This window comes from Podarcis vaucheri (assembly GCF_965113315.1).
Source record: "Podarcis vaucheri genome assembly, chromosome: Z".
NCBI lineage: Eukaryota > Metazoa > Chordata > Lepidosauria > Squamata > Lacertidae > Podarcis > Podarcis vaucheri.
Window position 1 is genome coordinate 45,235,782 of NC_138758.1, and position 17,092 is coordinate 45,252,873.

The 17,092-nt window shown below is 43.3% G+C and overlaps 1 protein-coding gene and 1 long non-coding RNA gene across 3 annotated transcripts in view; one reads left to right on the forward strand and one right to left on the reverse strand.

Moving 5' to 3' along the window:
* Positions 1-17,092, reverse strand: part of ASTN2 (astrotactin 2) — a 672,988-nt gene that overhangs the window by 299,998 nt on the left and 355,898 nt on the right. For both annotated transcript variants that reach the window (XM_082208795.1, XM_082208796.1), the window contains exons 9-10: positions 16,241-16,315; positions 13,239-13,376 (exon numbers count right to left, since the gene is read on the reverse strand). In XM_082208795.1, coding sequence (XP_082064921.1) covers positions 13,239-13,376; positions 16,241-16,315 — 213 coding nt within the window. The remainder of the gene's footprint in view (positions 1-13,238; positions 13,377-16,240; positions 16,316-17,092) is intronic.
* The window catches only part of LOC309524411, a 409,164-nt gene that overhangs the window by 159,170 nt on the left and 232,902 nt on the right, over positions 1-17,092 (forward strand). The window lies entirely within an intron of this gene.

Genomic DNA, 17,092 nt, shown 5'->3' on the forward strand with positions numbered 1-17,092 from the left:
CTGAGAACCCACACACACTCACACACCCAACCTGTTCTTTGGAGTATACCTGCCTAGAAACTAGAGTCTAGCCAAGCCAAGCATAATCTATAATAACAGAGCAAACAGCTGGTTAAAAGGAAAGATTACACAGTCTAGTGGGTCATCAATTGCTTGACCATTTATTAAAGTATCTATTAAACATTTTCTAACAACATTTTCATATTAAAAGACCATATATGTGCAGATTAATATTAAAGTGGAGTAATGCAGAGGCAGCTTATGAGCAGATTCAGATGGATTGTAGGGTGGTATTTTGGCAGAGAGTGAAATGTGTTAGAAGTTTTTAAAGGCAAAGAATATGTATTCGACCCCCACTGCATTTCTCAGTGCAGATTTACAGTGCCTTCTCTCAGCTTGGTCCTTTATGCTTTCAGCCATGCTGTTTAAAAGGACTGCACACACCACACACGGATTTAGCAAGAGTGCCCAACACAAAGGCATGAGTAAAAACAAAAAAGGATGATGGCACCTGAAAACAATCATCCAGCTGCTTCCTGGTCCACTTCAAACATTGCATTTATTTCTACTACAGGTGTTTTTAGTGTTTTGAAGGCCCAATATTCTGAATAATCTGCAATGGTGGTCTATGTGTTACTGCCCCCAAATCAAGGTGTTGACATTAGTCTAACACAAACAACAGCGGAGTAACTACCATTTGGGCATCCACAGCAATGTGCATGCCCTGTGTGTGCGCTACGCACAGGGGTAAAGGTAAAGGTAAAGGTACCCCTGACAGTTAAGTCCAGTCGCGAACGACTCTGGGGTTGTGGTGCTCATCTTGCTTTAAAGGCTGAGGGAGCCGGTGTTTGTCCACAGACAGTTTTTCCAGGTCATGTGGTCAGCATGACTAAGCTGCTCCTGTCAAAACAGAGCAACGCACGGAAACACCGTTTACCTTCCCGCCAGAGCGGTACCTATTTATCTACTTGCACTTTGACGTGCTTTCGAACTGCTAGGTGGGCAGGAGCTGGGACCAAGGAACGGGAACTCACCCAGTCGCGGGGATTCAAACCGCCGACCTTCTGATCGGCAAACCCTAGGCTCTGTGGTTTAGACCACAGCGCCACCCGCTGCATCCCCCCAAATCAGTTCACAAGTCAGAAGGACTCCTAAGCTTAGTATCTCATATGTCTGGCAACACCACACCATGGTGGGTCCATTCACTCCCCTATTTATGCAGAACACCCTCAACTTACATGGGGGTTATGTTCCGTGGATCACACCTAAAACCAAAATCATGTATAGTCAAAACACACTGGGTTCAAAGGCGAGTGGGAATGCCAAAGTCTTTTTTCCTCAGATGCCTCCCCACTTTCCACCCCCTTTTAATTCTTTTTGCCAAGCGCATAAAGCTGAATGTGTACAAGTTACATACATGTAAGTTGTGGGTTTACTGTATTATTATATAACCCATCCTATAGTTTAAGTCAATAGCAAAACTTTTTACAAAACTGGCCAAATAATCTGCTTGGTGATCACTGTGTGATAACTGAACAAGAAAGGAAATCAGGGCAGTTCCTGGGTTAGAATGTATTTCCTGCTCGGTCTATGTTATTTTAGAAATCCCCAGTAAGGCAACAGCTTCTGAATATTCTTATAACTCCCTTATTTAAGGCCTCTCCTTACATTGTTTTGTTGTTTAGTCGTTTAGTCGTGTCCGACTCTTCGTGACCCCATGGACCAGAGCACGCCAGGCACTCCTGTCTTCCACTGCCCCCCGCAGTTTGGTCAGACTCATGTTTGTAGCTTCGAGAACACTGTCCAACCATCTCGTCCTCTGTCGTCCCCTTCTCCTTGTGCTCTCCATCTTTCCCAGCATCAGGGTCTTTTCCAGGGAGTCTTCTCTTCTCATGAGGTGGCCAAAGTATTGGAGCCTCAGCTTCATGATCTGTCCTTCCAGTGAGCACTCAGAGCTGATTTCCTTAAGAATGGATACGTTTGATCTTCTTGCAGTCCATGGGACTCTCAAGAGTCTCCTCCAGCACCATAATTCAAAAGCATCAATTCTTCGGCGATCAGCCTTCTTTATGGTCCAGCTCTCACTTCCATACATCACTACTGGGAAAACCATGGCTTTAAGTATACGGACCTTTGTTGGTAAGGTGATGTCTCTACTTTTTAAGATGTTGTCTAGATTTGACATCGCCTTTCTCCCAAGGAGCAGGCGTCTTTTAATTTCGTGACTGCTGTCACCATCTGCAGTGATCGTGGAGCCCAAGAAAGTAAAATCTCTCACTGCCTCCATTTCTTCCCCTTCTATTTGCCAGGAGGTGATGGGACCAGTGGCCATGATCTTCGTTGTTTTGATGTTGAGCTTCAGACCATATTTTGCGCTCTCCTCTTTCACCCTCATTAAAAGGTTCTTTAATTCCTCCTCACTTTCTGCCATCAAGGTTGTGTCATCTGCATATCTGAGGTTGTTGATATTTCTTCCGGCGATCTTAATTCCGGCTTGGGATTCATCCAGCCCAGCCTTTCGCATGATGAATTCTGCATATAAGTTAAATAAGCAGGTAGACAATATACAGCCTTGTCGTACTCCTTTCCCAATTTTGAACCAATCAGTTGTTCCATATCCAGTTCTAACTGTAGCTTCTTGTCCCACATAGAGATTTCTCAGGAGACAGATGAGGTGATCAGGCACTCCCATTTCTTTAAGAACTTGCCATAGTTTGCTGTGGTCGACACAGTCAAAGGCTTTTGCATAGTCAATGAAGCAGAAGTAGATGTCTTTGTGGAACTCTCTAGCTTTCTCCATAATCCAGCGCATGTTTACAATTTGGTCTCTGGTTCCTCTGCCTCTTCTAAATCCAGCTTGCACTTCTGGGAGTTCTCGGTCCACATACTGCTTAAGCCTGCCTTGTAGAATTTTAAGCATAACCTTGCTAGCGTGTGAAATGAGTGCAATTGTGTGGTAGTTGGAGCATTCTTTGGCACTTCTCTTCTTTGGGATTGGGATGTAGACTGATCTTCTCCAATCCTCTGGCCACTGCTGAGTTTTCCAAATTTGCTGGCATGTTGAGTGTAGCACCTTAACAGCATCATCTTTCAAAATTTTAAATAGTTCAGCTGGAATATCATCACTTCCACTGGCCATGTTATTAGCAATGCTTTCTAAGGCCCATTTGACTTCACTTTCCAGGATGTCTGGCTCAAGGTCAGCAACCACACTACCTGGGGTATACGAGACATCCATTTCTTTCTGGTATAGTTCCTCTGTGTATTCTTGCCACCTCTTCTTGATGTCTCCTGCTTCTGTTAGGTCCTTTCCACTTTTGTCTTTTATTATGGAAATCTTTGTACAAAATATTCCTTTCATATCTCCAATTTTCTTGAACAGATCTCTGGTTTTCCCCATTCTATTGTTTTCCTCTGTTTCTTTACATTGCTCATTTAAGAAGGCCTTCTTGTCTCTCTTTGCTATTTTTTGTAAATCTGCATTCAATTTCCTGTATCTTTCACTATCTCCCTCGCATTTTGCTTGCCTTCTCTTCTCCGCTATTTGTAAGGCCCCGTTGGACAGCCACTTTGCTTTCTTGCATTTCCTTTTCATTGGGATGGTTTTAGTTGCTGCCTCTTGTATGTTACGAGCCTCCATCCATAGTTCTTCAGGCACTCTGTCCACCAAATCTAAATGAAGAAGGAAGGATTAAATGAAGGAAGGATTTAATATCTAATCCTTCCTTCTTCATTTATGATTTTCAGAGGGGTGGCCATGTTAGTCCATGGCAGCATTAACAATAAAGAGAATTGTGGCTGAGGAACTTTAAAGACTAGGAAATTAATTATGGGATGAAATCTCATAGGCTGCAGCCCATTTCATCAGATGTGTACAAAAAGGTATGTGCAGCAGTTAACACACAATCTTCAGTTAAACCTAAAGGCTAGGCTAAAGCTTCCTGCAGCCAATCGGAAGCCGTGCCTTGCTTTCTGAACATTTTAGAAGTTGAACGAACTTCTGGAACGGATTCCAATCGACTTCCGAGGTACGACTGTATTTGGTAAAAATTGATGTTCCAGTGAGGTATGGTGGTGAGTTAGAAGTCTCTTATTAGCTTCCATGCTGAAAGAGATACCGGTAGCTGTGTGGCGTTTATGGTGGCTGAGAAGTTTTCCAGCTGCCAGAAAATTCATTCCAGGGTGAGGAGTGAAACATGTGGTCATCCTCTTGAAGTTTTCTAAGAGCTGTGTCTCACAGGAGGGTCTGGAAGACCCTGGGTGAGTAGAACAGCTCTGAAGCCAAGGAAATTAAAACCTAGCCCAAACTACACAACAGCCTGCTATGGACACTTGGCTTGCAACACATTATTTTCTTAGCTATAGAATGAATTGAGGAAGAAATAGAAAAATAATTCTTTATAAAAGCACACAAATAAGAGATAAGAGATCTGTGGACAGCTTAAAACGACAATCCTACAGGCTGGAATCTTTCTCAAGAAGCATTAAAGGATCTATTGCCATTAAAGATATCAACAGACTATGACTCTTTATTGTCTGTAATTTAAGTTGTACATCTTCTGCAAGTCCGTAAGTCTTAATCTCTTTGTGGAATTTACAGCTGCGTTATAAATCCTTAAGGGGGAGGGAGAGGTAGTAAATGAGGATTGATCAGAATATCTCACTGATCCTAGAAGATCGTTTGCAAGTGTTGCTTAAAGAGCAGCGAGTGGCATTGCAATCTGAATTCTGAGAAGTAAAGGAAGAATTCAACAGAAAGATTAGCTTGTTGATTAGAAAAATAGGAGAAGTGGAATCTGCAGACAACAGAGAGGGGCCATTTTTGCCTCATCATGTTGAATCTGCAGACCCTGTGCTCAAAATATTTCTGATGCTCAGAGAAAAATGAACAGCTAATAGTTGAATAAATTGAATTACAAGAGGTGTTAGTGACAAGGCAAGACACGTTTTCTCCTGCCAGCTGTGACTTTAAGAGGTTGCTTAATGAGATTGCTGGGGGAGTGGATTTACAAATAGAGAAGGCTGCTAATGTACCCAAAGTTAGTTTTCCGAAGAACTGGAAGGGGAGAAGAGAGAAGAATTGAGGAAAATGGACTGTTGATTAGTATGACACTGAGATATGTTGGAACCCTTAAAATAAAAACATCACAAAGAACTGGAAAAATATTAAATTAGGCCATCAGAAGATAAAAATTAAAGAAGAGGCATACTGGACTTCTGGAGTGAAAAAGAATTAGAGCATCAGTCTGCTTGTTTGTTTAATAGGAATAAATGCAAGGTCTGAGAAGAACAAGTCCATACAAGGACTGCACTCCATGCCCACCAATCAGGGGAGCACAAGCGGGTAGGACAAGGTTCAGCTGACTTGAATACCCAATTGTTGTCCTATTTGGCTTGGAGAAGCAGCTTAGCTCAGTTGTCAGTTGGTCAATTAACACTACCCAGATATCTGTTCAAAGTCAAACTCTGATAAAAATGCAAGGTCCAACAAATTCCTCCATTGCCTCACTGACAATATCATTTCCCAGAAGACAGAAGAAGCAACAAGGAGATCATCTGTCTTGGGCCTAGTCCTCACAAATGGGAAGGAACTGATCAACAAAGTACGGAGAACCTTCCGAGGAAGTGATCATGTCCTCTTGGGTTTCATTATGCAGAGGCAAGTAAAAGCTGAGTGTAGTCAGACATGCACTCTAGACTTTAAGAAGGCCAATTTCAAAAAAGCTTAAGGAGCTACTGGGTGAGATCCCATGATCAGAAATATTCAAAGAGCAGGTAGCTCAAGATGGTGGGAGTTTCTTAAAGGTGAAGGATTGAAGGTACAAATGCAGACAATTCTAACAAGAGAGCATGAGACATGTGGTTGCATAAGAAGCTTACGGATAACCTAAGATTTAAGAAGGACATGTATAAGAAATGGAAAAGAGAAAGTACCTGTGAAAGGATCTAGGGGTCTTGGTGGACCACAAACTTAACATGAGTCAACAGGCTGATGCAGCAGCAAAAAAAACCGACTAAGGCCATTTTAGGCTGCATCAACAGAAATATAGTGTCCAGATCAAGGGAAGTAATAGTACCACTGTATTCTGCCTTGCTCATACCACACCTGGAGTACTGTGTCAAATTCTGGCACCACAATTTAAGATGGCTGTTGACAAGCTGGGACATGTGCAGAGGAGGGCAACCAAGATGATCAAGGGTCTGGAAACTAAGCCTTATGAGGAGTGCTTGAAGGAGCTGGGTATGTTTAGCCTGGAAAAGAGGAGCCTAGGAAAATATATGATAGCCATCTTCAAATATCTTAAGTGCTGCCACATAGAAGAGGGAGCATGCTTGTTTTCTCCTGCTCTTGAGGGCAAGACTCAAGGCAATGGCTTCAAGTTGCAAGAAAGGAGATTCCAACTAAACATTCAGAAAAACTTTCTGACAGTAAGAGCTGTTCAGCAGTGGAACAGACTCCCACAAGAGGTGGTGGACTCTCCTTCTTTGGAGGTATTTAAGCAGAGGTTGGATGGCCATCTATCATGGATGCTTTAGCTGAGTTTCATGCACTGCAGGGGGGGTTGGACTAGATGACCCTCAGTGTCCTAATTGTAGAATTCTATGATTATATGATTCAATCTTCTCTTCTTGCTTACATGCCTGGCTTATGCCACAAACTGTATGAACACAATTCATGCCACTTTACTGTTGTACACATTACTGAGCACATTGACAGTGCCAATTAAATATTCAATATATCCACAAGCACTACAGTACCAATGCCGGGCAAGTTGTACCATTTCGCTGGAAGGTATTTTCCTGATCTATGGACTTATACCAAGGTAATCACTATGGCTTACAGCAAAGGCCAGGAAACTGTAATCTCCCCAGCACGGGGCATTTATCTCTGGTGATGACAGCACCACCGTGACGTGAAGCGATGTCCAGCAAAGCAATGATCAATTTGCTCCATCATGTTAAATCTGCCATTCATCACTGGTGCCTGCTGTCAGGAGTGCAGGGATGCCTTTATCGGAGGCGGTTGATGCTGTTATTGACAGAGCAATAGACTTTGAAGGGAGCTCCCTCTACGGTTCAATGTAACCATTGATTAAAGGGTCTGATAAAGGACTTGCTCAAAGCTAAGCCATTTTCTTTCAGTGGCACTAGAAGCAAAAAAAAAAAGATTGTGCAGGAAGCTACTCTTTCAGACAGGTGTACGGAATGTCCCGAAGCCAAAAGGTGGCATTACAAAGTTCTAAAAGCACTGGCAATCATTTTCTAGCACTCTAAATTCTGAGATCTTCAGAAGAGGCTCTCCTCTTTAAGCCCTCTTTCACTGCGAAGATCACATGGGCAGCAACTGGAGGCACAAGTCTTTATCTATGGCTGCATCCCAACTATGGAAATCTCTCCCAAGCATGTTCCCCCTGGAAGCACCATTGCTCTATTTTAGGAATGAAGCTGTCCTGTTCACTCAATTACTTGGTGGTTAATTCAATTTACCCATTGCTTTCTATCTCACTTTCTCTTTAATACTTTCTTTAAGTGCTGCCTTAGTTCAGAAGATCTTTTGTTGCTCCTTTCCATTTTCCAAGTATATAACGGTAATTACATCTGATGCCCTTTTAAAATGGGGGGGGGGGTTGCAGGGGGGTTATTGGGTTGTTGTTGTTTTTATTTTGATCATGTATTTTGTGGTTTTCTATTTTGATTTTATTCTGTGAACTGCCCTGAGACCTGCGAGTATAGGACAGTATATAAATTCTAATCATAATCATAATAAGTAGTAGTGGTGGTCTTTCTTTCTTTCTTTCTTTCTTTCTTTCTTTCTTTCTTTCTTTCTTAATTTCTTTCTTTCATTCTTTCATAGTTGTGATTGAAATCCACCAAGGAAAACAGGTAGTTGCTTTAAAATGAGTTGATTTGTCTGACAGTCTAGTATTGCCTTCTCTGACTGATAGCAACTCTCCAGGATCTCAGGGCAAGGTTTTTCCCGTCATCTACTATCTGATCCTTTTGATGGGAAGGTTTGGACCTGTGACCACCTGTTTGCAAAGCACGTGCTCTGTCACTGAGCAATAGCCCCTCCCTGAAAGATGGTAGGGAGGCAGTGTGGTATTCAATTATTCACAAGCGGGGGTGGGGGTGTGATAGGCAAATTGTTTTACACCATTGTGATATTTTACCCTCACGAGAATTCTTGAGGTAGATAGCTATTGCTCCCGTTTTAAGGAAGGAGAACGGAGTCTGAAAGACATTTACTTGTCTCCAGGGATCTGCAACAACATCCTGTCCAAGTCTGAGTTTGAATCATGCCACCAGATCGAAATATCCAAAGACCTCTGGCAAAGTCAATTTTAAGGAGGACATGTTTAAAGGGCATCAGAGCTAATCTACGTACCCTACCACCAATCAGCATATTTTCCCTTCCGATGCGGGGTGTGTGTGTGTGTGTGTGTGTGTGTAATGCCAGAGACCATGCAATGAACCAAAAGCAAGTGAGTTCACTCTAGAGGAAAAAATTAAGATTTATCTGCAGCAAGCTAAAGAGAAAACATCCTTCCAGCTGATCCTCCCATCAAAGCTCCTCTAGAGCATGCCAGGCAAGTGCAGGGCCTTTCTATCTCTCCACAGTTACTATAACGACAGAGCCATAAGTCATGTCACCACAACAGCTAAGGCTCTGCTCCTGTGATTTATGTCTGCAGATGCTAAGAATTAAATAAATAATATTACAGAAACATTGTCTTTTTAGAACTGGTGGCAGAGCAAGTAGCCCTCAAGTTCCCAATGTGTAACGTGAGAATAAGAGGGCAAAGTGAGCAAATGCAACAGGCTTTGAAGCAGTAAGGCAGAAAATGCAAAAGATTCCTTAACTCTTTAAAAAAAGAAGAAGAAATTTTGTAGGGGATTCAGGTATTCTCCCCCCCCCCCCGAGTTTCCCTTCACAGGGATGGAGGGAAAGCCATTCAGTTTTCATTTCCATGCAGACTTGCCTAATTCACAATAAGGAAAATGGTGTACAGCTTATCTCTGGAAACACTGCGCTTCTCCAAATTGTGTCATGCAGTTCTCCAACCCAAACATGTACACAGATATGCATAAATTAATGAAAATAATGCACAAAGCTACGAGAAAGATGTATCGGGAAATAACCTAAGCACACCGCTTCCCTAGCACATGTGCAGAATGGATCTTAAGTAACCATACACCCTCCACTATCTCTTCTGCACACAGTTTAGTGTTCCTGCAATGAACAGACACTAGTAATTAGTCCTGGTTTGCGTGTCATGGTAACCCAAATCATGGTGTACTGTTATTGCATAAATATGCTGGTTTCTAGAAGGAGCTTGCACATACTTTGCTGCTTCTTCCTGGGCTTTCTAGGTTACTGCGGGACTGTAGCTAAGCCAAATTTTAACTTGGCATTTTGTCTGAACCTGGGATTGTGCTTAAGACATGTAATTATTCCCATTCACGAAGTCTCAAAGATCCAAACAATCCTACACACAAACACCCTTTATAAATACCATCATCTCTAGAAAGCAGAATCCTTTTCTGAACCAGCACACAAAAGCAGATCAGCATCCCCCCCCCACCACACATATCTGCTGCACTCAAGACACCTTCATTAAGATAGAAGGGTCATGCTGAGACCTTCACCCTGAGAGCTATAAAGAACTTAAGTATTTTCACAATGCAGGTGCTTGACAATTTTCCTCCATTAAGCTCTTAGCAAAGCATACAACCTTCAGGCAAAGGTGTCAGGCTAATAAGAGGGCTAGAGGAATATGGTGCGCTCACAGGTAAGGGCTGGGGGTGGGGATGCTACCATGCCTACAGAGGAGGAGAGAGGAATGCCCTGGCGGCCTTGCTGCTAAGGCAACATGTCATAACCTGGTCAGGAGACCATCCAGTTCAGTGGCAGGTATAAAATAAGTCTGGGAAACAAAGCCAGGCTGTGCTCCAAGGAACCTCGCAAGCAGGTCTTGTATTCCAATGGATGTCAGAGAAAAGAAGATCCCTGCCAGAGAGAGATCAGCCTGGGACAACAACTTGTATAGAGCTTATATCAGGCTTCCCTAGCCTGCTGCCTTACAGATGTCCTTGATCTGGGGTGTGGGTGACAATCTTCTGGCTTGTCAAACCTACTACACTGTGTTGTTGCTTTCCTAGAAACCCTAAGATCCGCCAACCAGTGCCAAGTGCAAAAGATACCAGGTTAGAATGAAAGAACAGGTACATCTGAGCACATTCTAAGCCGGTAATTTTGCTTTCAGTAATTTTTGTGTGCAGGCCTTTCACACAAAAGTTCACTCCTGCTAGATTTCTTCCTTTCAGTATCCTGGTTTACACAGTGGGGTGGAAGTGTGTGTGTGTGTGTGTGTGTGTGTGTGTATGTATATGTGTGTGTATATATATATATATATATATATATTCCTGTCTTTAAAGAATTGGGAGCAAGAAACCCATGCTGATCTTCTGCTTGTCATACATCTACCAGTAGATCCTGATCCACCTTCTGACCAACCTAAATATAGACTCCAGCTACCATCAGCCCCAGCCTGCCAGGTCATGGGTCAGGAATGATGGATCTGGTGGTCACCATGTTGGCTACCCCCACCCCCATTATAGATGTTCAACAATATCTGCAATTTTTGTTTGAGGAAGGAATAATCTGAAGATAACAATCTAAATTGTTTCAGGAAAGTACTATCTGTACTCATCAGGAGCAGCTGAGGACATTTTTGTCTCAACCAACTTTCCTAGTTAGGTGAAATGGTCTCCTCTGCCTTAGGTGTTAATTCTCTATTGTTTTAAAACCTATTTTCAGTTGCTTTTGTACTGCTTATAAATCCATTTTAGCTGTTTTTATGAAGTATCTGCAAATTGCCTTAGGCACTTATGTAAGAAGTGCTTTAATAATAACAATATAATGAAGAAAATGGTGAAGGAGGGGGTAAAAACTGAGGAGGGAAGAGATAAAATTTTGGCAGTTTCTTGCAATGTGAACAAAACACAGAGACCCAGCTCTTAATTCTAGACTAACATCTCCACAGCAGCTTATGCAGCTGTGATCAAGATTACTTTCAAGTAAAAAGATATGGAGAAATCATTGAATGCTACACCAATTCCGTCTTTCAGGCTGAGCTCCACCTGAGAAGAGCTCAGGTTTGAATACAGACACAATAGATCACTCTTTGGTTCCCAATGTATTTGTGGAGCCTTCCATAATTCAGCATCAAATATTTATTACCACATTTATTAAATGTTAAATAATTTAACATCTGCTGTGTGTCACCAAGGTGTTCAGTTAACTATTTTCCCTTTGTTGCATCTGAGTCTCCAGTTTTTTCACATCTTGTATTCTAAAGTTGTGGTTCTCTTCTTGAGAGGCACAACCACAGACCTTCTGCAGCTCTCTCATATTCCTGTCTCTACTGTTGTCGTTTTCCTTATGGGCAAAATTAACCACCTGCCAATGAGTATTTAAATAGTCCCCCCCCCCTCAATAGTGTTGAATCTAAATAGTGGGTTATCAATCCAAGTCTTCATCAAGTAGCTTTGGGCATAGAAGCACAAGTGATGGATTTAATTTTATGCATGGCAAACCAGTTAGCCTATGAGGCAGGACACCATTGCTGTTGTCTGGGAAGTGGGAGCATTTATAATTATTTCTTCACTGGGGAAAAATTTGTAGCCTTGTCTACTACCAAGCCTGCCTAACTTGCAATGGAAAGTAACACCTGAACCTGAATTTGGAGTTTCAAAACAATCCAAATCATGAGCTCTCATATGCAAATTCTAAGATATTTTCTATGGGTGTGGACTGGCATACACACACACACACACACACACACGTTTAGAAGCGAGCTCTTGTGCATAACTTAGCTCACTATCATAATTATGGAGCCATTTTATTAATCCCTCGTAACCTCTTCCCAGAGCACAGTTGTGAACAGCACTGATTCGCTGTCCCTTATGTCAATCATGAAACAACCTCCACTCCCTCTTGGAGCAGTTTTTCAACAACAACAAAGGAAAATAATACCATATTGCCCTGAATATAAGCCTCACTTTTCCCCCAAACTCTGGCCGTGAAAAGTTAAAGCGTGGCTTATATTCGCGACCTTACAGTATGCAGCCAGGAGCGTGGGGCAAACAGCACCAGGAGTGCAGCAAAGCAGTGCCTGCCCTGTTCATGGTCCCCCGTCCTCTCCCCCAAGACCGGGAAAGGAGAGAGTGAGGAAGGGGAAAGGCCACCGGCAACGCAACGTGGCTCCCCCCGCCCCCCCAGTATGCAGCCAGGAGCAGTGAGGAATGGAGCGGCTTATATTCTGGGTTCGTTCTTTCCTTCCTTCCTTCCTTCCTTCCTTCCTTCCTTCCTTCCTTCCTTCCTTCCTTCCTTTCTCTTCCCCCTCCAATTTTAAAGGTGCAGCTTACATTCGGGTGCAGCTTATATTCGGGCCAATACGGTTATAATCTGAACTATTTATAATTTAAAATATACAGATGCCAAGGAAAGGTTTGATGAGCTAACCATGCACATCACCCGAATAGGCAAATAACAGTATTTGATATAAGGATAGCAAAAGCATTTGGAGCAGGATTGATATTATCCAAAGAGCCAAAGTGCTTGCTTGAAACAGGGGAGGGCGCAGCAGCACAGAGCTCAAACCACAGCAAAAATAACCTTTAAATTTATTATTTATTTTGTTATTAAATTTATATTATGCCATTCTTCCCAAAGGAGCCCTGGACAGCAAAGGCACAAGTGATAAAACAATCAAAACATCAAAAACAATTTCACTGCAGAAGCAGTAGGGGAAAATATTTTTACTTATAAGGCTTGTTGAAAAACTGAGGTCTTCAGTCAGGGCCAGAATTATAACACAGACAGTGCCTGTCTAATATTTAATGGCAGGGAATTCCCAAAGGGAAACGGCCACCACCCTAAGGGCCCCGATGCATGGTAAGACAGTATCTGCAGGAAGCCCTCTTTGTTTAAATATTAACAGATGTGTCTGTGCACAAGCCAGGCTCTCTATCCTGGAGTAAAACTGCAGAAAAGCCAAGAGGAAAACAACACATCTCCCATCTCTACAAAGGAATAAGTTTGTATCACTATAAATATCAAGGGTAGAGAGAGAAGCCTAGGTAGAGGTTTCACTGCAACAGCTCACTCCATTTTAGAAACCTAAATGGGTACTGTGACCTTCCCTCATCCACAGTGCAGGGAGTATCATCCTTACCTGACATCTGATGGATCTTCGGTCACCAGGACATCTGTTTTGCAGCTGGCCAGCGGATTTATAGAAAGCTCCACTGGAGGAACCACAAAGCTCTTGCTAACAGGCAGCCAGAGACCCTGGCCTAGGCTGTAGGTGGACCTTCAAAAAAGAGCAGAAGATGAGAATGGTGCCTACATTCTCTACATTCTACACAGACTCTGGTTGCTCTAGTTCCCAAATTTGGTTCTCTTTTTAACACAGAATACTTGAGCTTTTTGCTACTTGCAAATTAATTACTGACAGAAGTGCTGAACCTTATAGACTTGTTTGTTCCTTAAGATTTCATGGTGGCTGGTGACCACCGGTACTAGTAGGGTGGAAGACAGGGAGGGTAACAAACAGTAGGTGGACCCAGAGAAAAAGACCACCAGAGCCAACTAATTCTGGTTTTGTCCCCACCCTCTTCCTCCCTGCTGAGTTCTGCAAGAGGTAACCCTGAGATGGAGGGGGAAGCTGACAGGTTCCTGGAGTGGTTGGAAGGAAGAAGGCAAGCAAGTTGGTGAGGCAGTGCCCCATTTGCACAGACAATCTTCTAACAGAATACGGAATTTATCCATCTCAGGGCCACTTCATAGGGCTTTCTTAGTTGAAGGGAAATTCTGCTTCTGCACATAACTGTGGCATTATGGGAAGTCTTGCTTAGTGGTGTTCCTGAAATCATGGAAAGACTTTGCCTTTTGAGGTTCATTTTAAAGACTCATTTACTTATATCTTTTTATAATTAATATATTTTATAGGTCGCTGGCATTCACTGTCTACCTTGTAACTTGTGTTTTGTTAACTGTCCTGAGAAGCACCAGTAATAATTAGGGATGGAGGAAAATATGAACAGGTCCACCTACACCAGGGGTTGGCAAACTGAGGCCCAGGGGCTGGATGTGGCCCCCCCAGGCTCGTCAATCCTGCCCGCAGACCGTGCCGCCTGCTCAGTCAGTTCCCGCCCTCTGCGGATGCCTCACCATGCGGAGACTGACTTCCGCGATGCTAGCATGGCTTCTGGGTGGGTGGCGATGTTGGTGCAGCTTCGGATTGGCTGCAGGAAGCTCTTGCAGTCAATCCAAAGCCGCGGGCGGGCGGCTCTGGGTATGTGACGACACTGGTGTGGCTTCGGATTGGCTGCAGGAAGTTCCTGCAGCCAGTCCGAAACCTGACCACTGAGGTAAACCCAGCATGGCCATGGACGGAGAAGCCGGCGGGCAGGCGGCGAGTCTTGGCTGTGCCATGGGCATCGTGACGGGTTCATCATGGGGCTTCAGCCAGCGCTTGGCGTGCCTGCTGGCCCCACACCTGGTGCCCGGCTTGATGCTGCTGCTGGTGGCACGCTTGGCAGCCGCACTGAAGCAGCTGGAGAGCAAGCTGCGCGCCACCTGCCGGGCGCCCCGCATGTGCTGCCTGCCCACCGACCTGGCCTCGGACGACGGGCTGCAGCACATGGTGCACACCTCCTGGTAGCTCCACGGGGATGGGCCAATGGCGTGGCTGCTGCTCGCTAACATTGCCGGTGAGCAGGCGCCACCGAGACGTGCTCCTGAGCACATGCAGAGTGCATTCCTCCTGCAGGACCAGCTTGCAGGGTATTTATGTTTTTCAAAATATAGTCTGGCCCCCCACAAGGTCTGAGGGACAGAGGACTGGCCCCCTGATGAAAAAGTTTGCTGACCCCCGACCTACACTATGGTGTCTGTTGTGCTGGAATATTTTATGCAGTCAAGAGGAGAATCACATGGTTTGCTTTTTTAATAACATTATTTACCTCAACTCAATTGGTTCCCAGAAGAGCTTTCTAGGCAGATTACATTTTTAAAAAAATGAACGAAAAGCTAACAGTCAGGGACAGCAAAAAAGCAATTTTGCAACAGGGAAAACAAAAACTGAACCCACAAGCTTTGGTGAAACGGAAGAGTATTTATTAAACTCCAACAAACTAAAATATAGAGGACCCATCAAATTTCCCAAAGTACTGGATTCCCACAACCCAGATGCCGCAACTGAAAAGGCCTTGTCATAAGTCCCTGTCAGCCAAACTCTGATGGCAATGAGAGCAAGTAAGTGAGCTCTAACCTGATGCACAAAGAAATATAAATTCTGCTTCTTGGCTGGCAAACCACCTCAAAATTTTCTCTCAGGAGCTGGTGTAGTGGGCTTTAGTGCTCTGGCGCAAAGAATCAGACAGGGCCAGACCCAGCCAGATGAATCTGAAAGGGATTCATTGTTCCCCTTATTTCTATTATTATTATTATTATTATTATTATTATTATTATTACTATTACCTATTAGTCACTTTTTAATAACTAGAAGCACATTTTAACAAGTGCATACATTAAAACCAACCTCTGGAGTAGTATGGGAATAAGCAGACATAGGGCATCCTTCACATAAGTAAAACACCTGGCTGCAGTTAAATAAAGAAATGCTACCACAAACAGTTGAAATGGACCCATCCAGCATTGTTAATAGGGTGAGGTGAATAGTTTAAACACCCAGAAAATTAGTCATGTTGCCTGGCTCTCATCTTTAGTGAGAGAGTCTGTCAATTGTAGCCAGGAAGGGAACCTAGTTGAAACATCCTGAAACGCACAAGAAGAATAACATGTTGGAGGGGGTTTTGTCACTGGTGGCAGATGACAGAGATTGTGACACCATGAGAAAACCAAATAAAATAAAGGTTTTATTACAAAACAACAGACAACAAAGCTTGTGGGTGTTTTTCCTGCAGGCCGGGTTCAAACTGCAGCTTTTCTCCTTTTGTAGTCATGGCCAGTTGCACCCAATCAGCCCAGAGCTTACAGAAACTGTTCTTAAAGGTACAAACATCTTTGCTGTTTCTGTGTAGAATGTTTCTTTCCCAACATAACATGCAAAGATAACAACTTCTTGATTCTGATTGTGTAAATAAGTTCTGACAGAATGGAACAAAAACTGGCTGGCAGCTCCCATATCTGCCAAGAGGTTGTATGACTCACCGAAGTATTTTTTCAGGTGCTTGTTCTCCTGTAACCAAGTCATAGCCCCTTTCCAGTGTTGTATATGGCCAAGGCCTGAAAGATATGGAAAAAGAAGAATCTCTTGAAACCAGGAAAGGAGAGAACCTGTTAGCAGAGAGGTAGCATTTATTTTATTTATATGCTACATTTTAGAGTGTAGCCTCACAATGTGACATACAAACCAAGTGTAGGAATGCAAGAAGCTGGCTCATAACAAGCCATAATGTTGGTTCTTTCTCTACAATAGGGATGGGGGACCTTCTCCAATCCATGGGCCACGCTTCTTGGGGACTTGGTCCAGAAGCCAAAAATGGACATAGCAATAAATACAGAACTTTACATTTGTATAGTGAGGTGGTTTCTGCACACACACATACATCCCTCTCTATACTACATCCAGACAAGCAAGAGGCATTATCAGAGTGCAAGGACACATCCCAGGTGGGCAAAAACTCTCAAGGAGGGGACAGAGCTCAGTCGGTGAGCATATCCTCTCAACATTTCTTGGATGAAAATAGGGACATCCCATTCCATAATGATAATGTTTTCTATTTATATCCCACACAGCCACTCTGAGCAGCTTTCAACATATAAAAAACATAATAAAAAACCCATAAAAATAGAAATAAAAACCTTCCCTATACAGGATTGCCTTCAGACAGCTTGGGGATCAGATAAATCCAACGTTTCTCCAATGAAAATAGGGATATCCTAAGGAAAAGTTGGACATTCTGGGATCAAATCAGAAACTGGGATGGCTTCTCTAAATCAGGGTGGTAGGGAAGGGGTGGCGTTTGTACCTGCAAGCACCTACCGGTACTTGGCCAAGGT